At 42.6% G+C, this 15,475-nt stretch overlaps 1 protein-coding gene across 6 annotated transcripts in view; it reads left to right on the forward strand.

Moving 5' to 3' along the window:
- The first annotated feature begins 6,564 nt into the window (after positions 1 to 6,564).
- LOC139059991 (nucleolar and coiled-body phosphoprotein 1-like) overlaps positions 6,565 to 15,475 on the forward strand; it is a 33,552-nt gene continuing 24,641 nt past the window's right edge. Inside the window, exons 1-7 of one of the 6 annotated variants that reach the window (XM_070538660.1) lie at positions 6,565 to 6,843; positions 6,949 to 7,075; positions 7,154 to 7,234; positions 9,864 to 9,932; positions 11,759 to 11,857; positions 12,362 to 12,454; positions 15,142 to 15,210. In XM_070538660.1, coding sequence (XP_070394761.1) covers positions 6,678 to 6,843; positions 6,949 to 7,075; positions 7,154 to 7,234; positions 9,864 to 9,932; positions 11,759 to 11,857; positions 12,362 to 12,454; positions 15,142 to 15,210 — 704 coding nt within the window. In that variant the 5' untranslated portion in view covers positions 6,565 to 6,677. The remainder of the gene's footprint in view (positions 6,844 to 6,948; positions 7,076 to 7,153; positions 7,235 to 9,863; positions 9,933 to 11,758; positions 11,858 to 12,361; positions 12,455 to 15,141; positions 15,211 to 15,475) is intronic. The other 5 variants (XM_070538657.1, XM_070538658.1, XM_070538655.1 and 2 more) reach the window with 5 other exon arrangements.

Raw genomic sequence — 15,475 nt, forward strand, 5'->3', positions numbered from 1 at the left:
CTGAGGTGAATGATTCAGGATACAATGCTCTCATTTCTCTCAGCCCATCTCTAGAGAAATGGACACCGGCAACAACCACTTCGCCTAGTGTGACACCACACGTACTCTAGGCCGCCCACTATCATTCAGTTGCCATCTAGCCGTTATGCCCCATCTTTATGTTCACTGTTTATTACGGATGACATTTGGCAAATGATGGTCAATGAAACAAACAGGTTCACACAAGTGTTGAAGTCAACTACTCCTAAATCTAAATCACGCTTGAAAAATTGGACGGAAACCAATGCCAAAGAAATTAAAGCATTTATTCGAATACTGATTTGTATTGGTCTCCTCCGTCTTCCTACTCCCAAATCTAAAGTTGAAAAATTGGATGGAAACCAATCTCCAACAAACGGAAGCATTTGTTGGAATACCAATTTGTATTAATCTCGTCCATCTTCCTATCCGAGTCACTACTGGGCAAAAAGTAACCTGTATGGTGTTGAACTCATTCATCAAAATATGAGCCGTGACCGCCTTCTCCCTACTTTTGAGGTTCCGGCATTTTGCGGACAATTAACTGGTTGCAGAGTTGCAGGATCATGTCTTTAAGATCCATCCTCTGGTAGAGAAATTGAACCAAAATTTTTGCCACTGTGCTTGAGCCAGGAAAGGAGGTTGTGATAGATGAAACAATAGTGCCATGGTGTGGCAGACTTTCGTTCTTACAGAGTCAGGCTGTTCAAGGCATGTACCAAAGACGGTTACAGGCTAAAGGTTGATGTATATGCCGGAAAGTGTGACTGAACAATTGGCATCGGACATGCCGAAGATGTATGCTTGAAACTCCTGCAAAATTACAAGGAAGTTGTGTGCCCGCTGTCCGTAGACAACTTCTACATGAGCTTGCCGCTCACTTTTCGCCTTCTAAAGGAAGACACTTTCATTCGTAGCACAGTTCGCTCAGTGAGGAAAGGGCTGCCAAAAGATCTCACTGAAGTAAAGGTTGCAAATGGCAGTGTTACCGAACTTCAGTCCAAAAATGGAGTGAAGGCACTGAAGTGGATGGACAAGAGGCCTGTTCTGATACTCACATCTGTCGCCAAATATGAAGCAACTTTGGTGGACAGTGGGAAGAAAACAAGGGACGGTGCACCAATCATGAAACATCAGGCCGGTCTCGATTACAATGCAGCAAAAAAGGGCGTCGACTATAGTGACCAAATGACGTTATACCACAACTGCCTTAGAAAAGGACTCAAGTGGTACAGAAAGGTAGCTGTTGAGTTGCTTGTTGGATGTGTCATCATAAATGCGTAGAACATTCGTGGCATGCTTGAAGGAAACTCTACGCCAATTATAAAATTTCAAGATGAACTGGCTCATTCACTGTTCGGCCCTCGTCAAGACAACATCGAAGAAACTCGTGGGAGAAGTGTCCACATGCTAAGAAAAACTGGCACATCGGCACACGACACTCAGTGGCTCTGCACTGGCTGCTATGCGGCCAACAGTACCAGCAGTAGCCCAAACACTATGGAGAGAGTGAGAAAAGTGACCACTTTCTGTGAATAACGCCCCGGCAAGCCATTCATCTGTTTGTTGTGCTTTAATTCTAAGCACAAGTAACCTGAGAAGCAAGCTAGCTTCAACTGTAAAGTGAGTAGGATGAAAACTTCAAGACATGGCTAATGTTCATACTAAATTTTAGCCTTTCTCTAACTAATAAATATTTCTAACACAGGAACTGACTTCTTGTCTTTTTTAATGGCAAGCACTTTGTAGTTCAACATAGGTTTCTAGCATCTTGAATCCATTGAGGGGCTACAGAATGTATTAAAGAAAGCTAAAAATGCATAATGTTGTGCTGAATGTGATCAAGACACATGTACAAGAAACTATAGTGATTAGTTCGATGAGGACAGTAATGTGCTTTATAGCAAGTTAGAACTTTGTTACCAACTTGCCCACATTCACATCTTAACAGATTTAACAATGTTTCCACTACGTGGAGAACCTTGATCTACAGTGCTTTTATCATACTGAAGAAGGTTGGTGTTCCTATTATAACACGTGTACTTAAGAAGCTCAATCTCTCAGGATTTCATGTTGTTTTACTTGACATAAGCTTACGAGGCTTACAGATTACGTGCTCGTATCTCAACGTAAACACTTACTTCCTTTTCAATGATTTTCATTTCTGTAAAAGTACAGTAAATTTCGTCAGACGAGAAGTGCAAATGTGTTTTTTATTCTTTCATACTTGGTGCTTGCTATTATACAACTTACTTATATCAACTTGCTTGTTTAGAAAACTCATAAAAAACACTCCCCCCACCTTCTTCTTTCTTCTTTTACTTTCCATTGACTCTGACTTTCATTATGCTAATAAACTTCAGAAGAGCTTGCTCTCAGGCTAGTTTGTACACACTGCTAAGAATGAAAAAATGGAGAGAAAACGGGACAAGAAAGAAAGGCCTACAGAATGCTGATTTGCGCGCGGCAATCTATATCAAGGACGGGGTGCTGGACCAGGGAAGCTAAGAAGCCGCCACAACAAACTATGGGAGCTAGGTGAATGGCTTCGATGTCCACACAGAAACATAAATATAGGAATGTTATAGAATTCTGTGTCATTCAACAACCCCGTGAATGTTGAAAAGTGGGACAGTGATCAGCTGCAAAGAGTTTCAGAGAGCTCCAGGGAGTGGGGAGGATGATACAGTAAGGGGGCTAGGGTGGTGACACGCATTAAGGGCATCAAGAATGAAGTGAAAAATTATGGAACACAGGGGGATTGTCTCATCACTGCTCGATCGCTCAACACCAGATAGCTGTGGCCAGTTGCCTTAGCTGAGATTCACCTACCCTGTCATAGCATGTGCTGTGCTTGCTGCTTTGCAGTCTTTAGAATAGGCAGGTGTCAGGGAAGCATGCCCATAATGCCTGCAATTAAGTAATAGGCGACTTGCAAAATAGTGCCCGCTCTCTTCCATACACAGCCATGGCTGAACCACTCACTAGCAAATCTGGTAAGAAAATAACGCTGACCTTCACTGTTACTTGGGCTGCAACAAGTCTGGGCTGCAAACAAGAAGACACAAGACAGAGCGCTGTCATGTTTTTAGCACAGTTCACTTTCCTAAGTAATGTACCAACAAGGTCATAATATACATTATATAAATACATCAATTTGTAAACAAAATGTTATTTTTAATATAGTCATTTTTAAAAACAGCACAAGGATGATAGCATAATTTTAGGTGTAGTCTTAGCAATGAAAAACTTTTGTCAGAAGTTAAGCAAAGTTTTGGCAACGTAAAAATGTGCATCCTCATTGCTAAAGCATTCCTGTCCGGGGAATGCTAGGAGTTTGTCTTGGTGTGATGTAAAACCCTCCACACATTTATATAGTGCTAGAGAGAGAGGTGATGGGGGAGTGGTAGTGGCCAGTGGAAATTCCTTCCCTGAAATGAATTTCTGGCTACGTCACTGAATGTCTGCAATGCCTTGTAATAGCAATAGGTCTTGGATGGAAACACTATAGATGATACCAGTGAACCTATTGAGCCTATTCCTGTTTAGTGAGGTGATGTATGTTTTCCCAAAGAATTATAGAAACTGTACAATGGAATGTTTTGTACCACCTGTAATAATCATGCTGTAAGAAAACAGAAAGGCTGAGCTTAGATGTTGTAGGAAATCTCTTAAGAGGCTCAAGGATCGGTAAAGATGACTAACTTCTGTATTCTCCACTCAACCCTCCACCTAGATTCAAATGCACAGCAGCCCCACTCCTTGACACAGGCGGTTGCTTAGCTTTAATTAAACTTCATGTCAATTACTGTGAAACACAGCGTCGTCTTCAGTCAAGGGGTGGCACTGCGCTCATCTCAGTGGAATGAAGCTTCCAGTCATAGATGGTTTCAGAATACAGGGTAAGTGACCTCACATTTTACTCTCTTCGTTGTGAAATCTAGACACCAAAGCCTCGGTTTGAACAAGTAGTGCTTTAAGCGCTCTCTCATGCATATGTTTGCTTTAAGGCAGAGTCAGCTTACTATTTCCTGCTTCTGCCACATGCAAATGACACAAAAATATCTCAATAAAATGATTGTGATTTAAGTGGTACACACTCTCTGCAATGTGATTAAATGTTTGTAATAAAAGACGCACTACTCATGTGCTGGTCAGCATCTGCAGCATTATGTTCACCAAGATAGCTTTTTTGTCTCAATATATTCAACATTGTTGCAAATTTAAGAGGTTTTGCAGCTAACATGTATCTGTCAACTTGTGTCTCGAGAACATACAGCTTTAGTTGAGAGGAGCGCTATATTGCATGAGACAAGGGAGCATTTTTAGACTGCTTGTTTTATTTATGTGTGAAAAACAATTGTGAAGGTTTTAATAGCAAAGTAATACAGTAGGTGTTGGCAACGCGAACAAGCCATGCAAAGTGTATGCATTAGAAATGAACTATCCAGATGAGGACCCCCCACCCCACTGATATATGTCAATGCTATAATATCAAATGCTGTGACATTTAACACATATGGTGACTAAAAAAAAAGGATAACTAAAGCAAGAGCAGCATTAATAAAACAATATCAACTGCAAAATTTATACAATTTTTCTCAAAACTTTTATCTTCGCATAAACTGTGGCATCACACACTGTGGGCACTTTTGCTAACAACCTTCACATTTCACTAGTGCTAATTCTAGCTTCCCTTTAGCTTCTAGCTTGATTCTAGCTTCCAGCTCAACTGCAATGTTTTGAACATCAGGGCATGTGCAAGTGAATATTAGTTTGTGATGGCCATGTGGATCTGTTTCTCTGCCTGAATAATAGGGAGAGGAGGGCAATATAATTGCCTTGAGAACTATTAAGCAGAAGCAGCATGGTGGATGAGGAGCAGTGGCCGGAATAAAACATTTCAGGAGTTCAATGTAGTAAGGATACAGGAGTCATATGATTAACTTCGCAAGAATATGAGGCCATTATAACACTAAGGGAAACAGACTGGCCCATCACACTGAATTTTCAAATATCCTAACTGGTCTAGAACACCTTGCACAGCTGCTGTAATTAGGAAAAAAAAAAATGTAGCATTGTCTTAAAAAGACAGCTTTTTTGTTTGTTTACTCTGCTATGCCACTGTACACATTATTACTATTACTTTTTTTTCTTTTGGAACAGAAAGTCACCATATGCCTGGAGGTTTTAGATCACCTTCTTGGTGTGCTCCCAATATATGAACAGTTCGAAAACATTAACATTGTTGCTTGGTTTATTGCCCAAGTAGAGCGGCACGTAACGACTGACTACGGAACCAGGCGTGTGAATATGCACACCCTGTATCCAATCAACCCCTATATCAATCAATTTTGTACAATTAGACCTCCATATATTGAACTTTAATGTAACAAACCGTTTTACTTTGGAGAACTTATTTGGTGTGCATATAGAAATCTTCAATTTATTGAATTCTGTTTATCTGCAATTTCAATTTACGGAAACTATAAATTCTTCTAAAATTTAAATGAGGATATGTGTTGCATTTGAACTGTAAATTCTATGGACGTACAAGCGCTTTCCGGGAGTAAAGCTTCACGATTTCCTTCCAAAGTTTATTCGACTTAAGGACAAAATTCTGCAGCAAAGTTATAAACGACCACAGGTGACAAGCAGCTGAATGCGAGGTATCTGGTACAGACCCACGGGGGAAAACTTAAAAACCACAATAGCACAGATTCAGGCGAGTATGTAAACAGGCGAACTAAGCAGGGAACAAAAACAACACAGCACTGCTTTCATAGGTCCCGAATGATCAGAGTTTCGTCAGAGTTGGTGCAAGCACGCATCCGCAGATAAAACGGGCTCCCACCGTGCATTGACCAATACTTCGAGAGCTGACGCCTACACAATAACCGGGGTAGGTTACAGCACTTGTTTCTGCTCTGATCGTATAGTGTTCGAATGATGTCGCGACAACGCAAGTACTTGCAATAGGGGCGACGACCTTCCATAACTCCAGAACATCACAAAAGACCGTTTGCACATGTACTAACCAGCCAAACAAACTAACCACGGCAGCGAAGACCACTTAAATCGAACATACAACGCAGAAACACCTCGTAAAGGTTTCACCATAGAGAAAGGTTACACCTTGTTGCACAGACGCTCACAAGAAATTCAAGAAATGTCCAAAGCGCACTACCGCCGCCTTTTAAAAATCCAACGGGAGCCAAGCCAAATCAGTAATAAGTTGGCTATTTGGGTGAACGCAACGTACCCGTTGCGTTCACCGGGTACGCTCAACGCCGGCCTTTGTCCTAACAGAACGTAATTTTGATTTATCTGCCTTTGTGACGTGTGAGTTTTCTTATTTCTTTCACTTTATTTTCTTTTTTATTTCTTTTTTCTTTTTCTTTGTGGCTTGAGCTGATTTTTTCCTTCCTCCATGTGAGCCACAGAGTTTCTCATATAACCTCTCACGCCAGGTTGCGCTGCATGCTGCACTAGCTCACTAGCTAATGCTTTTGTCGCAAGTTCGAAAGGCAATGATCACCATCGTCATCTATACAGCGCAATTATAGCGAAGTTGGTTCTTTATTCTATGATTACAGCACATTCGCGGATTTTTATGGGCTTGTGACGGGCGCTTACCGCGTTTGAATTTTGTTAATTTTATGCCATTTAAACAAATAAGAATAATGCCGGACGAATTCAGTGTGAAGCTGTGTCAGCTTGTGCAGAGGCACCCTGAACTTTACGACATATTCAATGAAAGTTTTCATAACGATGAGGTCAAGAACAACGCTTGGCAGAAGATTGCGCAGGGCCTGGGAGTGCAACGTAAGTGACCGTATAGACGCGCGCGGCGCGTTTGTTTTCGCCTGTCAGCGACGCAGGTGAACGCGCCAAGACGCGGTGCGAACCAGAGAGCGCTTTCTCTTGCAGAGTCTAAATGCGTGATCAAGTGGAAGTCTCTGAAACATCAGTACGTGAAGGCAAAGAAGGAATCGAACCCTACGTGGGACCTGTGGCCTTTTCTTCAGTTTCTCGACGATACACCGGCGGCTAAAAGGTTGCGTACCAGAGCCTGTTGTTTGCTGATGAATAATTTTCATTCGCGCTTAATCGATCGCCTTTTTCTTCGTTGTAGCGCTCCAAAGAAGCGCAAGCGCGAAAGTACTGCCACTCCGATGAAGATGGAAATTCCGGTTGAAGACATCGAGATGCCCAGGTATGGAGCCCATAACGCGTTCTCAACGTGAGGCGATTCGAAGAAGCCTGTCGCTCAGCGCCGCGAACTCAAATGGTGCAGTACTGAATTAAAAAAGGCGGCGGTGAACCTATTATTTGTGTTTATTTTCCGCACGTGACAGCAGTACTCGTGCAGCATTTGGTTATCGGGCAAGATTCATGGGCGTCCGCAGAAAAATTTCCAAGAGTGGGTAGCGATATTCCTGTATTACCAAGAATAAAAAGAGGGTAGCTATTGTGAAAAAAGTTAATCAATTGACATTGTTTTTACTGCTTGTTTAAACCATAAGCATCCTTACTGTTGGCGCGTTTTTTCAAAGAAACAAATAACCGCCCAACCGTTGCTAACAGGCTTGCGCTTAGTTCTGAAGGGGTATTTGGAACTGACAAATACTGTCAACTTGCCCAAATCAATGTATTGTTGCAAACTGCATTTGTGCATTTTTTACCGTACAATGTGAGCACAGTGTTGCGTGCATGCATGTACTCGGTGATCCTGAAGGCGCATTTGCAACTGCCTAACAGCACTTGTTCTTTTTATACAGTAAAACGAGTTTTGAAATGCACTGTTGCACAAAATGTTTTGGCTGAAATTCCATGATTATAAGCTTCTTGAAAATTGGCTCGTGCTGTGCAACTCCATGGCCCAGGAATTCCACAAGACAACATATCTAAAGGACCGTAAGTGCTAAGTGTCGAGCTGTGACTGCACCCAATTTTACTAGTAAACAATAAAAAGAGGAGAAGGGGCGTGGGAATTAGAGCGAACACAGAGGCAGTGTGCTGCCCTTTGACCACCCTGTGCGGTCTGTAGATGAGATGCAGTCTGTAGACAAGAGATTTGGTAGCTGCAGAGCTTTGCGTGGCAGTTGAAAAATGTCCATCGGCAGAGGCACCCTGAACTTTACAAAATATTGAATGAAAGTATTCATAATGAAGATGTCAAGAACAGCGCTTGGCAGGAGATTGCGCATGACCTGGGAGCGCAGTGTAAGCGACTGTAGTGACCAAGCAACAGTTTGTGTATGACCTCTGTGCCATCTACAAGTGAAACTCTGGGGTGGTCAGCAGCCGTTTTTCAGTAACACCTTGCGCTGAAGATTTTCAGAGTTGACAGCAATTCCAGAACACATGGCCTAATGAGTGGCGGAAGCAAAACGCAAGAGGCGCTGTATACGTTAGCTATTGGCACTTTCGGTCACTTATCACGAGGCAAGACTGCTCTGCATGTGACTGCACATGTTTGCGATCAATATCAGAAGCGTGAACAGTCCTGAGCTTGATTTGTTAAAGCACAGTGCATAACACTCAGATGAGTGGCGAAAAGCCAGCCGCTATTGTTTGGAATGGCGTATCATTCTCATCGCTTCTCTAATAGTCTGTGTCACTGGAAAATTTTGTGACGCTCTGTATGCCTCAATTACTTAATTTAACCCATTGAGGGTCGACGCCGTAAATATACGGCGCCGCGAACAGGTCCGAAAATGGTCGATGCCGTATATTTACGGCCCCGTCTGTACGTTTAAAATGCGCGCTAATTTCCTATCTTTTTCTTGCCTGGAATGTGGTGCTACTATGTGGGAATACATGAAATTTTTTTCTCGCGTCTCTCTCTTTCAGTTTTCGTTCTATAGTTTTTTCTTGCTCCGGCGCGTCTGCTACCGCTCGCGCATTGGCGCGCTCGCGGGCGCGCGGCGGTTAGTTTCGGTTTTGTTCCGCACGCGGTTTCGGCTTCTTTTGCTCGCAAAACTGATGGCTATCTCGTTCTTGTCACTCAAAGGGTGACCGCCTGTTACCCGCTCGGTTGTTGCTCACAGGGGTCCGCATACGAAGGATGCCGCCGTGCATGCGTTTCCTTTTTTGGCCCTTTATTCCGAAGTTGCCTCCCACGTCTGCTCAGGGAAGCAGTACCTAGAGGAGGTGCCATGTCTGCGCCAACACCACTCGGCAGCAAAAATATCGCGAGGACACAAGGTACATGCGCGCTGAGTGCAACAAACCGATCTGCGTGGAGCCATGCTTCAAGAACTACCACACGCTGAAGAAGTATTGGTGCAAAAGGAACATTTGAGACTTGCAAAAAATTTTCGTGTGCGCATTGTTCTTGTGTATTTTTCTCGTGTGCACATTGTATAACAATGCGCCAATTTTTTTTAAATCTCATAACTTTATTTGCTATTTTTTATTGTTTTTCATGAATAAACAGTCCATATATGCCAACGCCAAACATTTTTTTCTCACTTTACGGTCACCCTAGAAAAATTACAGTAATTCTTTTTCGAAATAGCTCCCTCTGAAGAATTTAAATGTGCAATAAAAAAAATCGACCCTGAGTGGTCGCATGTGGCGAAAAAAATCGACCCTCAAAGGGTTAATAGGCTTTTGTTTGAGGTTCCCTCTTTAGCGTTGAAATATTTCATATAACTAAATTGTAACATTGTATTTGCATATTTGGTTCAAGTGAGTGCATATCAATCTCAAAGCAGCAGCATGAGCTGTGAAAAATTCTGCTGTAATAAAGAATGCCTGCTTAGATTCTACCATGTTGAATGCTTAACTTGCACCTAGGCTTTCTCATTTTAAATGGTTTTGTTTATTTGATCTTATAGTGCTGTGGATGCTGACATGGAAAAGTTGGAAACAAAGACAGCAGCAACCAGGAGTTCTCGCTCGACACGGTAAGTGCTTTTTCTTTTGTTTCTTTTTATGCATGTCACTACAAATTTGCTGGATTCTGGTTAATCCTGTATTCTTGTGAAGCCATCTGTTGTTGTTGCAATGCCACATGTACTGAAGATTTTTGGGCTAGAAGTACATTTCATGAGCTGGATAAATGAAGTGAAAGACAGCACAAGGTGCTGATTTTATCTGATAATTTATTACTCAACTTATGTTTTGGGCATGATAGGAGCACAGACCTGTACAATGCTACAATTTATATTTAAAAAAAAGCATGAAAATAAGAAGTATATACCTAGGTCATTGTACTGCCTATGCTTATCAGCTGTTTGGACTTTGGGAGAGGTTAAAGTTGGGCTAGTTGGTACATGATGTTAAGAACAAAAACAGCACGAAAAGCAGGACAAGAAAGAGAGACAAACGCAATGTTGACTTGCAATTGAAGACTCATTTTGTACGGCGCAAGTTATATATATATGTACTGAAGGAAAGGGGGTACAGGGCAGGGATGACAAGAAAGAGCCAACAAACAAGGAGACTAGCCACGACATCCAACAGCAGCGCCTAACCTTGAAAGGGTAAACAGAATAGGAAAGTTAGGGGGCCAACCATGCCGTTCATAAGTGCAACTACTTGAAGAGTGATGGACCAACTGGGGATTTAAAGGGACACTACAGGCAAGTATTAATTCAAGCTTAGTGATAGATTAGTGCTAGAGAATGTCTGAGGCATCAGTATTAGAGAGTTTTAGAATAGGGTCCCCAAATACTTGGGGCCCCAAAGAAATAGCGTTGAAGCCGCTGCGCATGCACAAGGCCCAAACTGTGTTTGGGTTTTGTGTCGGGCACGCCATTTCACTGATTTAGTGGTAGCCCCAAACGCTGCTTTAAGAGCTTTGCGTAAACAAACGTGGCAGCACCCATTGAAGCGACGGCTCTAACCTAGCACCAAACTGGGCTTGATTCGTGGTAACGCGTGAAGTTCACAAGCTAGGCGAAGTGGCTGCGATTGTCACTTTCTCTTAACTAGTGTGTGTTATGAACATTGATTCATTACGCGCCTGTGATTCCGAATACGATTTTATGGTTTTGTTGATATTATGGCTCGTAGGCATGACACGGCTTAGCTTGGCTGGTGAAGGCATGTAAATTTGGATACTCAAAACCAAGCGCAACTAATTGCTTGCTCCTAATAGAATCGTAATTAAACATGGCAATACGAATGTCAGAATTGCTCTTCTTATCATAAAAGATATATATTATTTTAATATTTATAATAGCATTTCTTTGATGCCGTAGTGGTGCTGCAAGCACAAGATGGTATCCGCTAATGCAAAGCGCTATTCTAAAACTCTTCACTCGTGTGTGCCTCAATGCTAACATCCACAAAGCTCTTTGGTATCCCAAACTTTCGGGGCTCCTATCTAAAACTCTCTATTATCGCAGAGTGTTAGTAATTGACAAATTGATGTAAATGCATAACACGATTAAATACTCACTGATCAGATTAAAGCCCCAATGATGATTATTATAATTCTCTCACTAGTACTCAAATACTCATAAAAAGATAATTGTATTGAATTATAAGACGAAACAAAGTTCTTCATGTCCAGTTCTATTTGATTATTAGAAAGAAAGGAATTCAGTGACGTTACCCTTGACTATGATGCGGACAGTTTAAATGTTTCATTTTCCCACTATGCAACGCCCACGCTTTCGCATTTCAGTGTTTTCGTTATCGCATGGTGCTGCACTGGTTTGGCTAGCTCGTGAAATTCGCACAAACTGCAAGTAGCAGAGAACGCCGTGGCCATGTGCTGTCGCAGGATTCCCGAACAGTTGACCAAGAGCAGCAGCAGTGGCGGCAAATCCAGCGCTCTGTCTTGGCTTGGTTTCTCCATGGACACACATTTGCGTTTTGCACAGTAAGCCATAGCACCTTTTGTCAGGAGCCGTTTTACTCACCGAAAGCAGTAAAGGGCAGTGAAAGCTTATGCAACATGACCACTTCCCTCTGGGAAGCGGGCGATTTGAATTGCGCTATAGGTATGCAGACCTTTCAGAAGCAATTTTCTTGTAAACTAAGTCTTTTCTTGGTGTGAAACAAGGGTTGCAAGATTTCTGGAGTGGTATTTTAACAGTCCAAATCTACTTAGTATTTGTCTGCAGTGTCCCTTTAAGTAGGTGAGTGGGGTTATGAGGGGGGGGGGGGGGGGTGATGGTGGTTTGTTGGCTGTTTCTCACCATCTCTACCCTGTACACTCTTTCCTTCCGTGTATATATTTTGCATAATAAAAATAAATCTTCAAGTCTGTGTCGTGTTTGTCTCCCTTTCTTGTCCCGTTATTTGTGCTGTTTTTGAAAATTTGTTTTTAATACTTGTTCTTAAACACTACGTATTTATGCATACTCACTGTTCTGTATTTCAGGACTTCCTCAATTCGCAAAGAAACGGTTGTCACATCTCTGAAGAGTGTATTTACTACTACTGAACCTGGTGCGCCGCTGCAGCCTGTGACCACGTATGTAGCATTGACACCATTAATGTGAAAGGCAAAGATTAAAGCAGTTTAGTCTGACAGATTTACTTTCTAGGAACATTACCCTTGTTTTAGGCTAAGATATGTATTAGTTACTAACCCCCGTATGCAGAGATGCAACTTAAGTCGAAGCACATGCTTGACTTGATTTAGATGACGCCTGGCGTTAACGTGCCCAAAGACGCTCACTGCGTTTCCTTCGGCGCGTTCCCGATAGGCGTCACTCGGATCAAGTCAAGCATGCGCTTCGACTTAAGTTGCATCTCTGCATACGTGGGTAAGTGATGAATACTGAGAAAGTGCTGAAGTAAGGGGCTGCATAAATCTTTCACTATTCAGATCTCAGTGATCGAATGCCCTCTTGCATAGCTCTGCTAGCGATCTCAAAAATTGGCCTCAAAAATTGGCCAAGCTGCATTTTTTCATGTTGGTGTTGTTGACTACAATTTAGCAGTTATAACCGGAACGTGTTATGTCATGGGAGCAGCTGTCATATTTTCACAGTGCCAGTCCTATCCTGCATAGACATAATTGTTTTGTTCGTGTAGCTCTGTTCTCGGTGAAAGTGTAGCTTTATTCATCTTGTAACATCAGTTCATCACTTTTGCTTTACCTAATAATTTGCCTTCAGTGTCTCTTTAATATGTTCGTATGTTTATTTGTTTGTAATATCTGTTGCATGAGTTCCCAGCTTGAAGTGTTTTGACTTGCACATGGGCATAAATTCATGTGATAGTTTCCTGCTTGTTGGCAGCGTTTCTTTCAACAATATGCAAAAGTTAGAGCCTTGACATTTTAGTTGCTAAGGTCAAATTTTAAAGAAATCAACAGCTAGTGAATCTAATATGCCACTGGTACCAGCTTACACCTCCTTCCGGCAGGTCCTTAAAAAACATGCCAGCAGAGTTCTTCTATGTATGCTGTACGCTCCTGTACCACAGTGTTGGCGTAGTTAGTGGCTGAGCATCCACCTCCTATGTGGGAAGCGCTGGGTTCGAATCTCGGTGCCGCCAGAAGCCCATTGGTTTTTGTAATGGGTAAAGATGCTTTCTGGCCTAATGCATGGCTGCTTGAGGAGCTTTCATCACAAAAAGGGGCCCTCAAGAGATTTCTAGGTGTGGTCTCTGGGCGCCCTTTGTCCACTTACAGACAGCCTTGTTGTAGAGCATCCGTCATGACTGTGGGAAGCAAGCTAAAGCTGTCACTGGGTGCCTACTAGCAAAATGGGTGCAAGCACACTCCCGCCTAGGCACTCAGCCATTATATGACCTCAATGCTTGGAAAGGGGCGTCCTCCCAAACCGAGAGTGTCCCCACTGTTATGTTTGGCATATTAGCTGAAGACGAAACGCAAGGGTCATGGGACTGCTGACAAGACCAGTATTTCAGTTGTTATGCCTAGACTGCAAGTCAACCAGCGAGGTCAACATCCGCTCAAGGTGTCAGCAACTGCCCTATTCTGTGAAAGGGGTAACAATCATCAGAGTCTGGCTCTGCTAATTGATGCAAGGAACAGATGTCCGACTGTGAGAATGGCATTGACTGCTGCAAATCATATTGACCGCAAAAAAGACGGGGACATAGGAAGAAAACACATAAACAGCACAGGTGTTTTCTTCCTATGTCCCCGTCTTTTTTGCGGTCAATATGATTTGCAGTAAATACCAACTAGGCCAAACTGAAGTTCTTCTGAAGCATTGACTGCTGCTTCCTGATTACCTCGTCATTGCGTCATAGGTGAGGGCGAAGGTGCAACATCAGAGGCGGAGTTCAGTGGGGTGATGCAATATCGTGGGTGGGATACTGCGAACAGTTTATGACTGTTGCTGTTGCCTGATTAGGACATGACCACAGTAACCCTAGTGAGTTATCTATGGAAGACTGAAGGTTTTGAAGAGAAGTCCTCTGTGTGTGGGATGTGCTCCTTCAGAATGATGTAGCCTGCTCAGGCCAAACAATATAGCTGTGGGCTATAGTGTTGCTATGTACTGTGCTCTACTTCTGCCAGTACGAGCATGCCTTTGCAAATAAGTTTGCCTATCCGATGTAAATAAACCCCTGTTTTGTATATCCATCCTCCCAACCTAATAACTAATCAACAAGTTAGCAACTGTTGCCAAGGTAGTTTGGATGACGTAATGGGTCAGCTTAGCCACCGTGTGACACCCTGGTAGCATAGGCCAGCTAGCTACCTTTTTCAAGATACACCGATGGCATAGGCAAGAGAACGACCCTCAGTATGATACCAGATTCTGAGACCACAATCTCTAAATCCTACACTGCCTAATAGGTGCTTATGGATGCCACATGGGAAACAGCTGCCTGGGAGTTGCTCAGAAGCCCCTTCTACAGGGTTTTGTGGTGCCCCCGGAGTTCGATGTGATTTGCATGCCTTCTTTCCAAGGGCACTTAATGTCTTAGAAGGGCGAGTGTCAGGCCAGGGAACACCTGTGCCTGTTTGTGTAACTGGTAGGTAACCGGCGGCAGTGTGGTTTTGAACCCACAACCTCCTGCAGCCGAGGCGAACACTCAATCAGCAGCTGCTATCATTTCAGTGTGAACATCAGTAATGTTCATTTCCTTGGCCATTTTGTGTCAGTTTCCAAGAGCATGCATTGCTAACATTCTTCTTTTTAAGTTCACAATGGTCTTTTACTTATGCTGCTTTAGCACTTCAAAGGCAACTCCTGGAAAGAAAGAAACAAAGCGAGCTACGACAAGGACTGCTTGTTTGAAAAGGCAAGTAGCTTTTTTTTCTGCTTCTCCAGTATACTGTAAGTTAGTTAGTGATTTTGTCTAAAACACTTCTTCCTCTTTTAAACTTGCGAATTTTTTTCCTTGCTTTTACGGTGTTAATGCTGCAATGTCTTCTCTTGTGCTTAACTCAAAATGTTTTTGCTTTTCTTTTTTTTTATGCCCAAATTTAAAACTATTTTATTTTCCAGTGTTGTCACCGAGCTTTGTTGTTTTGTTACCAAGATGGCAGTGCACTCTGCCTTTAAAA

Source organism: Dermacentor albipictus, chromosome 5 (genome assembly GCF_038994185.2).
Source record: "Dermacentor albipictus isolate Rhodes 1998 colony chromosome 5, USDA_Dalb.pri_finalv2, whole genome shotgun sequence".
Classification (NCBI taxonomy): Eukaryota; Metazoa; Arthropoda; class Arachnida; order Ixodida; family Ixodidae; genus Dermacentor; species Dermacentor albipictus.